Genomic DNA, 11,194 nt, shown 5'->3' with positions numbered 1-11,194 from the left:
GTATTTATAAAATTACAGTTCATTTGTGGTGGCATTTCTTCAGTCAGGATACTGAATTTCTTAAAAGATACAACCATTAGCTGCCCTACCTTTGAGTTTTAGCCACACTGTAACACTGGCTTATGATACATTCACTTCCACTACCAGAAAAGTCTACATGATGATAGATTTCTTTTTGCAGACCTTTAAAGTAACTAACATGATATAATATATATAAAATAGACACACAGGTGTACAATCATACACTGTGTGGAGGAAAAAATGGTAGGCAGAATTAGAAAAACAGATTTTATGTAATAGTACAATGTCATATGAAAGCAAAATTTACAGCAGTTATACACTACTTTTTATCATTCAAACTAACCAGCCTTCAAAACAAATGTTCTTCTAAGATTGTATTTAAGATATTATTCACCTACTAATTCACATTACATATCATAGGTTATTTTCAGTTTACTTCAGCAATAAAATACTCAACAAAAGACTAAGCACAATACTGTCACATCTAACAAACAGACAAAGTTAGGACTTTCACCTATTCCTGAGATCTCATGATAGAGAATGAAGTAGGATATTATAATGATGCAGCTACATGGTGATGAGAGTAGACATGCATGCACTTATTGTGCTAAGCCACTAAAAACATTGAGTAACTTCAGACCATAATACAAACAGGAAACAGGAATCTTTGACATTTGTCAGTTAGAGCAGAATTTACAAATTGTAAATCCAGGGTGGAAATTCTTCCTAAACGAATGGGCTGACGTCCTCTTGACAGGGCCCTGAGGTCAGCACAACATTGTCCAGCCCAATCTCTCCTCCGACCTCTTTCCCATGCTCAGCTTCGAAGACAATCTGAAAGACATTCAATGGCACCATTCCATACTTAGACTCCAGTAATGAGTGATCAATATGGGGGTCGTCTTCCATACATACTGGGAACCACATGAATTCAACATTTTAGAGAAAAGTCCAACAAAGCTTGTCTCATGCTGTAGATTAATGATACAACATTTCTTCTATTCAACCTACCTTTTCCTGGTATTATTGTTATTAGCAGTTACAGCACTGGTTTGAAGAAGATGAAATGACTCACAGATTCTGGTGCTGCCTCTTTCCAGGCCACAGTGAGGAGCTCTGTCTGCCAGTCCTGGTCTCTGCTTTGCCTCTGCTCCCATACTGGGTAAGCATTGTTATCCAGCAGCACCCTGAGTGTTCCTACATTATGGCCCACCACACGGTAATCAAAGGTGAGGCAGAAGCTGCCCTGCCGGGTCCGGTCACTGAGAAGTAACTTCAACTTGGCTATAGTCTCCGGCTCCCCCAGGAGCCCACTCATGGCCATGTAGTACTCAGCACCTGAAAGAGTTTGCAGTGAATACATCTTAAATGCACAAAACTAAAGTAATCTGAAATAACCTGTAAGAAACATATTAATAACTCTGTTACCATTATGGTAGGCTACACTCCAGTCCATGTCATCAGTCTTGTCTTGGACCCACTCACAGGCGCCCTGATCAAAGTTGCAATCCATGATAAACTCTACAGGGTAAAACGGCAGGAGCAGAAGATCAGTCACACAGACAGTCATTATTTAACAATGGCACATAAACAGGTATTTGATTACCTTCCTGAACTGGTGCTATTTCAATTTCTTTGACTTCTGTTGCCGGGCCGAACACCGATTCAAAGTCCTCTGATACTGTGTTCAGAGATTAAAGGAGAAAAAAAAGTAAGTGTGGATTCATGAATCTTCAGCCAAATATGCACCCACTTGCCAATCTGTTAAGTATCACCTTGCTTAAGCTATAGCATTTGAAAGTCCTGCGATAAATCCTACTTTCTTAATGGTTACATAACTCTGTTTGATTTTTATTGCAGGGCTGCATTATTTTAAGCAAGGTGTGCCCCATAAATTGGCAACTGAGTGTATAATACTTCAGGTAAATGAGATAATCGGTAAATGAGATAATAACTTAAAAAAGACACAAGATATCACAGTTATACAAAATCGCATAAAATCTTCCCCTTAAATTAACCGTATAAAAATGAAAAATCCCTTTAAAATCGTGATCTTTAAGACATTCCAAAATTATGCAGCAAAGGGATTTTCACAATTAAACAAACAAAAAAGAAAACAGAAAGGGGTTTTTAACCAACAGGCGTAGACCTGCCCTGCTGTCACTCATGTCTTGAGATGCATCTACAACTTTAGGATCCAGCCCCACAAGTATTTTAAAGCTCTTGCAGCAAACCACCCCCATGGCAAGCAGCCTTGAGAGTCAGATGAGTGACAGCTGGGGGTTATTGAACCTGCTCAGCCAGAGTGGGCTAGTGTTAGAAAGGTCTAGAGTGCTGATGACAGACTTTCCAACAAGGAGTCAAGTCTGTTTGCACAACAGCTGTTTTGGGGAAAACATAATAAAAGGCTTGGAGGCTTAAGAACCTCCCTCCCTTCCTCACCCTCCACCCAGGAGATGGGAAGCAGGATGAGTGGTATCTTTGGGCTCTCACATGCCGACGAGTAAAATTCCTCCCTGGAGGTGATGGATGTCTTGGGGCCTGTCTCCTCTTGCTATGTGAGTGATTACACAGGCACGGGTGTTTCCAGAAAGCTCAAGATTAGTGGTGAAAGGTAACCTCGTGTATGGGGTTTCTCATTGAGGTGCATACCACTACATGACCTCAATGCCCACTCTTTCTCTTTTTATCTGATGAAAATGCCTGGATTTGTTGCCAGAGTGTGCATATATACACACAACTCAGGTGTGAATGACCAGTGGTGTGGTGGAGGGTATACACAGGTATACAGAGTATACCCAACTCCTATTCTGGCAGTTTATAGTATACCCACCCATCAGCTAAAAATACAATGGAATATGTAGGAATATAGTATCTTTTTTTCAAAATAATTGTCAATAGTTGTGCTGGACATATTATTTTTGCATGACACAATGAAAAAATGTAAGTTTACCCACTCCCTGCATGGTTACATACTCATCTACCTAGCCGTACCCCCACCTCATGAACTAACACTACACCACTGTGAATGACGTGTTAGAAGCAATCAATTCCCATAATCAATCAGACGGATTCAGATGGTTTCTTCATTTTTTCATTGCTGCATTCTTATTCAGATTTAATATTTTAGTTTTAGCCAGTGGTTTAATATTCCACTAAAAAAGTCAGCTTAGAGTTGATGGGATGTTAGAGTTACTGACCCTATTTTTACAATTCTGAAAGACATGACAGCCAATCATTACTTTTAGTTCTTTGTGGGAATAACTGCAACATCTTTGACTTATCAGATTTAATGCTGTTCAATGAAAAGAGCCAATGACACAACAAATATGTGTTTCAAGTAACATCACACCTTTAAAGAAGAGTTATACAATACAGCTCTCTGGGGAATCTGAGGTTGACAGGGGACATGAAGCAACAAGCCCATTTCTTCTCTGGTCAAGGTCTTGACCTGATCTGTTATTTTATGCTTATTTTACCTGTGTACTGAAAAAAAACTAATGCCGTGTAGACACTTGAGAAAGGTTTCTGTAGAAACAGAGTTTGCTGAGTCTGTAAAGTTAATACACGAAAAGACACTTACTGAAAACATCTCCTCTTGGATTGAGCAGGTTGTCTTCCTCTTCTTCCTCCTCCTCCTCCTCTTCTTCCTCCTCAGGAAATTCATCCACTCGTCTCTCCTCAGTCTGGGGCCCAACGTAGACCTCTCCATCATAGTCAAAAGGCTGCTGGCGGATCTTAGGAGGAGGCGTTGCGACTGGTTCAGGGATAGCGTTTTTGATGTCTTCGTTGTCCAGCGTGCCTCCCAGAATCCTGGGTTTCACTTGGGAGTCTGGGATGGCTGCAGGCAGGAAGAGGAAATTGATAAGACATGTGGAACTTCAATCATGAAGGGGAAAGACAGTATTTTACCAGGATTCAGATGCGTGCGTTATCATGGGTTTCACAGCTGCTGTCCTTGTCCTATTCCATGCAGATGAAGCATGACAGAGGCATTCATTTCACATAACTTAAATTAGCGTTTTAAGTGCACAAGCATTTTATCACACAAGTTCTATATATAAAGAGTCATGCTGAGGATTCCAGGTGCCATATCAAGCTGCGCGCGGAGGATGTACGACATTTCCAGCCACGAGCAAGGCAGAGAGTTTGGAGAGGTGTTCTTTAAAGTAGGAGGCAAGAGGAGGGGATGAATGGGGTTGCATGGCAGGGAGTGAACAGCGGATGCAGTGTCTTTTATTCCACATAATCTCACCATTGAGGAAATCATCTGCACTGCCTTTGTCTCCATCCCACGACCTCTGATAAAACGGCTTGACTACAACAAAATAAATGCATCTTTCATTCACGCCAAAACCCCTTGCCTATATTCTCTTTGGCTACATGAGGCTTCACCTGTTATAATCTGGGCCTGGTTTAAAGAGTACAACACAGCCTGTCTTTCCCCTTCAACTTCAGATGGTTGGCTACCGTACAGTGATATATTTACACAGGTGTGTTTTCAATCTGTGACTCTCTCTTGCTAACATCTGTGGAGCAGAGTGGAAGCAGGAAACTAAGCCTTGGCAGAACTGTTGTTTGCAGATGTTTATAGAGACCAAATGAAATATGTGGCTATAAAACTGCTCCTGTTCTATCTAACTACTCTCACCTGGGCAAAAAAGTCTGAAACACAAGTTTTCAATTACCTTAATTGACAAGTTTCAGTACATATCAAAAGGTATCCCTAAAACTAATTAATTTATAATTCCATGTTGCGTTTTTTTGGATCTCACCAGAGCATTCAAAGCCATTGCCTCTGAAGCCAGACTTGCACCTGCACTTGTAGGATCCTTGAGTGTTCACACAGACAGCATGGTGGCTGCACTTGTGGGTGCCAGCTGAACACTCATCCAGGTCTGAAAATCGGAAGAAGCCTATTTTGTACCTTTAGGAGCAGAAACAATCGACAGTGTTCCCCCCATAATAAACTTGTATACCTTACCTACACAGTCATATTTTCCGTCAACATATTTCAGGTCGTAGCCACCCTGGCACTTGCAGAGGTAGCTTCCGAAAGTGTTCACACATTGTCTGTTGTATGGGCACAGGTTCTTCCCAGTTACACATTCGTCGATATCTGAGTGGAGACAAAAGAGGGTGGAAATTAAAGGGCCATCTGATTTAACATCGATCCCATCCGAATGATCAAAAATGAAATGTAAGCATAGTTTTATCAAGTACTACAAAATATGCACCCCAAGATTTAAACAACACGTGACACATTAGGCAGTGTTGAGAAAATCAGACCACTATTTTTATTTTTTGGCTTTGTTTACCTTTTTTGTAATGGTTTATTTACACTGCTTTGCAATCCTTGATACTTCCTGCTGACTATTCTTGTGGGTCGGGTGTAGACAACTTTGTTCTCCCTCTGATTCACACATCTGAGACATCAAATGCTCTTTTTCATCTGCCAGCAGGGATTCACTGGCTTCCTACTAGCATCGTTGCTAATTTGTGTTTGAACACAACTCAGGCTGGATACAGTGCTTCTGATAAGTCTGGTAACTGAGCTGATATTGTTGTGGATGCAATAAACGACTTAACACAGGAGGGCATGTGTACAAGACGGGTTTTTACGCTCATAGTAACACCTTTGAACATGATACAATGTCAAATAGTTTTAGTAGTCAGCCTATTACTGTGGAGACTTTAATAATTTAATTTACCTTGATGTTTTCAGTCATATTAATTATGTAATTTTACATATTTTCACGTCTGTATAGACAGAAACCTAATGTCACAGCCTGTGACCGAAAGGTTGTTACTATTTGATTAGCTCAGTTTTAGATCTATACTTAAAAATAGTTAGAAACTACTTTATATTTCATTATGGATACAGTATATATGCGTCTGTCTCATGAGGGTCCATTATTTGTGTGTTATTGTATATTACATCTGGGAAAAATTCAATTTTTGGCACATTTTCTGTAGATTTTCAAGTACAAGTGTACATCTGCTGCACTTCTATTTTCAGTCTGTTAAAACCATGGTAATCCTTAAGTTTAATGCTCCAGAACTATTAAATTACTTCCCCTTTATGATCAGTACGCCAGACTGGCTCTGTCACAGCTCAAGCAGTTTTGTGGGAAGAAATATAACTTAATTTCATCCATCTGATGTACTAGCCAAGCATGCTGGCAGGCCATATAATATTATCTGTACGGACTTATTCCCTTATGCAAAAACAAGCCAAAGTCAATCCTTTTTACTCCCTAGTCCTTATTTAGATAAGAACTATTGCTCCATCGTTCTGTGTCAAATCATGTATCATATTTGACAGTTTTAAAACATTTAAAATTATTAAAAAAATATTGTGTGGGTGTGTTTGCTCACCTACACAAGTCCTCCCATCTTGTCCCAGCTGCAGTCCCGCAGATGGGCAGAGGCAGCGGATCTCCCCCTGAACTTCCTCACAGCCATACTGACAGTGAGCAATAGAGCATGTCCTGGAATCTACATGCATGAACATAAAGGCAAAAAAACAACAACACATTTATAAATATTCAAACTTGGCAACTTTGATTTGTGTTTTGTGTTTCTGTATGAATAGTAGCACAATGGGACTCACTTGCACAAGATCCATCAGGCATTACGGTGTAACCATTGAGACAGTAGCACTTGTAACCCCCATAGGTGTTCATGCAGCGATGCTCACAGGGACGAGGTTTCAGGCCGCACTCATTCAGATCTCAAAAAAAGAGTCACTCATTTTAACTGAAATGCTTTTTATTGAACCACAAAACATTTATTAAAGCCAGTTATCAGCTGGAAATTAGATCATCCTGTACTCAGTTTGACCCGTGTTTTCCAGAACCTAATTACCCACCTTGATTACATGTCTTTCCAGTGTATCCTGGGAAACACTTGCATTTGTTGGGGCCAACACACTCTCCATGCTCGCAGCCGTGGTCACATTGAGCTGGTAAAACATTTAACATGAAGAGAATACCACCAGAAATGTCAGTGGTTTCTTTTAGTCAGACCACACATTTCTTTTATGCAAGCAAGGTTTTTCAATCTAGACAGCCATTTCCTCCACATTTTATGGGTTAGGATAAAATAACAGTTATTAGGGTTTATGTACTGCGTATAGTGGCAGTAAATTAGATCATATGTGTATGTTGCTAATGAAAAGGGCATTATGTGTGTAACATATTGGTAGACATTAAATTAATGATTTAATTGCTATATATATTTGAATATATATGTTCTCACCCTCACACTGTCCTTTACTGTTTTTCTTCCAGCCATAGCAACACTCCAGCCTCCTGCCATAGCGACACACACCTGGTTGGTTTCCAGTAAGGACTTGTCTGTAGTGCCTTTGTAGAACAAGAGAGGAGTAGAAGGTAAGCTGTGTAATTTCACTGTCTCAGCTAAATTTATAACCCCCCTTCGTTAATGCATGGAACAACAGATAGCAAATCTGTCCCTTAAGCAAAATTGTATCACAGTAACAAACACTATGGCATATTATCACTAATACAAATATATAAACATTACAAAAGTGTCTGCTCACAGGCTTGCTAAGTGATAAAAGCGGGCTCCCTGTAGAGTGACTGCCAGCTGACAGGATGTAGGCTACAGCTGGAGAGAAACACTAATCAGACGCTTCCTGTGTAGCACATTGATACCTCATGCACAACCATATGTCCTCCCTTTTCACTGCGTGCCTATCTTCTCCTTTGTGGAGTCAGATGAGAAGCTACTGTAAAATTATTCTCAGTTGGCGTCAGCACTGCATTCAAAATAACCTACAGTGCATATAGATTCTATTGCATGTGTGTATTTTTAACCTGGAAATTAAATTAAACTGTTAAGATGCCATTTGACTTTGACTTAGTACATGAGTAAATTCAGAATCTGTAAGCTGTAAAGTCAGAATCGCACATCCAGATCGGACTTCACAGCTTTCAGCATCGTTACTTTTAAGCTCAGTGACAAACTCTAATATCCCAGATGTTTAGGTGTCACAGGGGTAGCATCCTATAAGCAGCCTCGGCTCCAGTGGGGCTGGGGGAATCTGAGACTTGATAGAAATCAACCAGAATAGCCCACAGGAGAGGTGCTCCTAAGTGTGACAGGTGCTCTTCAGTTATTAACAGTTGCTGTGCCACATTTAGCTGACACGCTGTCATAGTCCTCTGCTGTCAGGGGCAGCAGTGTGTACATACCTACCATCAAAACAACAGTTTTCCCTGTAAAGATTTAAAGCACATAATTCAGTCAAATAGCAGTGCTCATGTTACTCATCAAGCTCCACTTAAAGTAAAAGCACGTGGAGGAACTAGTAGTTAAAATGGTAGTAATTCCTTTTTTTGGCTACAGGAAGTTTATTCAATGGCCTACTGGTGGTGGAACGTTTATTATTGGTGCCAGTAAATTTCAGAGTTGTAATGTGATAGAATAATGTTATTCAATGTTAACAATGTTATAATACATAGAAATCTATCTGAATATACTGGAAGGTCTTTTTAATTCTTGACCGAGTTTTTTAAAAATGTTTTCAAGGGTCTTGATTGAGTCAGAGAGTAAGGCTAGAAAAGTCTCAATGTACCTTCACTACCTTATACTATGCAATAAAAGTTCATTCATATGTTCAAGTAAAATTTACACCTGCTGCAGGTCTCCGGTTATACACTTACAATACACACTATTAAAGGCTCTGTTGCTCTAGCTCATTGACTTACCTATGGGCTTCCGCACTACCAGAGGAGATGTGAAGCATTAAAAAAAGAGCACCGACCAAGGTGAACGGCTGCATGTCTGTGAGCGTGAGCAGCCAGAGAGCTGTGCTTCCCACAGGGCTGACTTTAGTTTCTTTGATTTCCGACTATTCCTCCCGGGGACTTACGCTCCTTAAAATGAGACAGGAACAGGTCTTAGTTGAGCCTTTACACAAGGCACGCTGGATTTTGTGTATTTCCAGAGCACAAAGGGGAGGGAAAAAAAATCTCTCTTTCTCACTCTCTTCAATGCTGCAGCTTTACTCTATGTCCCATAATTTGCTTCCTCTTCTTCCTCTCTGAAATTCCAGAGGTGGGTTGACACTCTGTGAAATGACACTGCACTGTGAGGGATAGGTTGTGACTTCTGGAGGTAGGAGTGGGTTTGTAAGGGGGGTGGGGATTATGTTTAGGGGTGCTTCTCTTTTCACTGAAACCCTATACAAGACCACAGGAAACTTTTCCTGTGAATCCCCAGTTGGAAAAATCACAAATGTCAAATACAGGACAACCTATTGATCTTATTTGGCTTTTTTCCCCCGTTCGCCATGATGTGCCGATGTGCAGATGCTCGTTTTTCTTCTTTTTTTGGGGGGGTAATCAGCCGTATCGGGCTAATTGTGAAACGTAGACATGCATAGGCCTGTCATTAGCAGCTGCAGAGCTCTTTGATGTCTTATTCACAGGTAGCACATAAAGCGTTGCTCTCTCTCACACATGCTAATGTGTAAAGCCGTAAAAATGTTTAATGAGTTTTCACGCTTTCAAAGTCAGCTCCAACATCTGGTCCCGATCCTTCTGTACCCTTAGAAATGGACAGGTGATGTTTCTTGGTCAGTTTACATTTGTTGTTAAAACGCTTTTTATGGCAGAGTTGACTTTTGCACTGAATTCATTTACACCCCGTGCTTATTTTCCTATTGCTACATCGTCTCAAAATGACGATTTGAAAAACTGCAGTGGAAACAGCTTCAGATGAGAAGGAAGTCTGCAGTTAAACACTATAGTTGAGCTCAACAATACGAGTCTGTGATTATTTTGCCAGACATTCAGTGCTCATGTCAGGAAGCAGAAATGTTTCAACTTGTTAAATGTTGGTTTTATATTGTTTTGTTTAGACAGCATGAGGTCAAAACATATTCAGTGTGGACACTCCGATTTTTGTAGTCATTTATTGCAAAAAATAATACACATTTAAGTTTGGTGTAGCTCTGCTTATGTGTTGTGCCAGAACAAATCAGTGTGATGTAGACGTGACTCTGAGCAGCCGCAGGGTTCACGACAAAACTTAAGATGAACCTGAACTCATATTGCTGAATCCACATGCAGCAATTCCTAAATGCTAATCCAGGAGGAAGTGCGGTTGATGGGAAGCAGGCAGCGGTTTGCTGCAAATATGCTGCATTGAGTTTTTGGTAGAGTATGAAATATCTTTTAATAATCTTTCTGTAACCTTTTCTAGATATTTGTTCTTTCTAATGTGACCCATTCTGCCTTTGGGAAGCTTAGTTGGTCAAAAAGTTTTCACAAAAGCGAAGAGATAAGTTTACTCAAGCAATTTCCTTCTCCAATGAATTATGTGAGAATAGCAATACTAATGCAATACCAATGCAAGAAGATGATTATTTGCAGACAGTACAGTGCATGACAATATGTACAGCAACTGTTTAGTACTTTCTGTAATTGTCAATGCTCTTTTCACTTCATGCTTGCTGGCTTTACCACCTCTGGAAATCCGAGTAATCCTATGCTACACTATGACATACAATTTCTCTTTCTAGTCTGCAACCTGACTCTGTATGACTGACATCTCAAGCATGTGGGTCTTGCATAAATACATTAAAGCTGTTTCCTTGGTACAGCTATGGTGGTGTCTGGTTAACCTGACAAAACAATTATGCTCACAACAACAGCGCCATCTTCTGTCCAGGATACCCTGGCATTTAGACCCCGGCTCCAACTTTCATTAAAGAGGATTTATGTTCAGCTTAGAGGCTTTTCAGTTCAGTTTTCAGTTTCAGCGAGGAATGACCTTTCAAAATATTCTCGGCTAAAGTTTGTGAATATGTTTTAAATTACTGAAAAAACGCAAGGATCGTTTAAATTGTGGTAGTGAAAGTACACTGTGCTGTTAGTTCTGTTAGATACCGTATCAGTTTCACAAAAGCCTGATTAGAAAATGTAGCTGTGTTCTCAGTTCTAGTGTTAAAAAAAATCTTTATTTTAAACATTGCAAGTGTTTATAGTTCACTATTTAGTATTATTTTCACCTTGTTTTCACCACTTACCGTGTGTGTGTGTGTGTGTGTGTGTGTGTGTGTGTGTGTGTGTGTGTGTGTGTGTGTGTGTGTGTGTGTGTGTGTCATCAGGGCAAAATGTGTGGTGGTGGTTCTGGGGACACC

The 11,194-nt window shown here is 40.2% G+C and overlaps 1 protein-coding gene across 2 annotated transcripts; it reads right to left on the bottom strand.

Annotated features, from left to right (window-relative positions):
- Positions 1-358: 358 nt before the first annotated feature.
- Positions 359-9,060, bottom strand: egfl6 (EGF-like-domain, multiple 6). 2 transcript variants are annotated; one of them, XM_083921203.1, is made up of 13 exons: positions 8,757-9,060; positions 7,282-7,388; positions 6,893-6,985; positions 6,635-6,754; positions 6,400-6,519; positions 5,006-5,140; positions 4,797-4,919; positions 4,277-4,339; positions 3,605-3,862; positions 1,628-1,702; positions 1,450-1,542; positions 1,097-1,359; positions 359-855 (listed from the first exon to the last, which is right to left on the bottom strand). In XM_083921203.1, exons 1-13 carry the CDS (start codon positions 8,828-8,830, stop codon positions 748-750), a joined length of 1,632 nt encoding a protein of 543 aa, XP_083777329.1. In that variant the 5' UTR covers positions 8,831-9,060; the 3' UTR covers positions 359-747. The 2 variants fall into 2 exon arrangements, with proteins under 2 accessions (XP_083777329.1, XP_083777330.1); XM_083921204.1 differs by lacking the exons at positions 4,277-4,339; positions 4,797-4,919.
- Positions 9,061-11,194: the final 2,134 nt, after the last annotated feature.

This window comes from Echiichthys vipera, assembly GCF_963691815.1.
Source record: "Echiichthys vipera genome assembly, chromosome: 10".
Classification (NCBI taxonomy): Eukaryota; Metazoa; Chordata; class Actinopteri; order Perciformes; family Trachinidae; genus Echiichthys; species Echiichthys vipera.
This window is presented reverse-complemented; position numbering and strand designations above follow the sequence as displayed.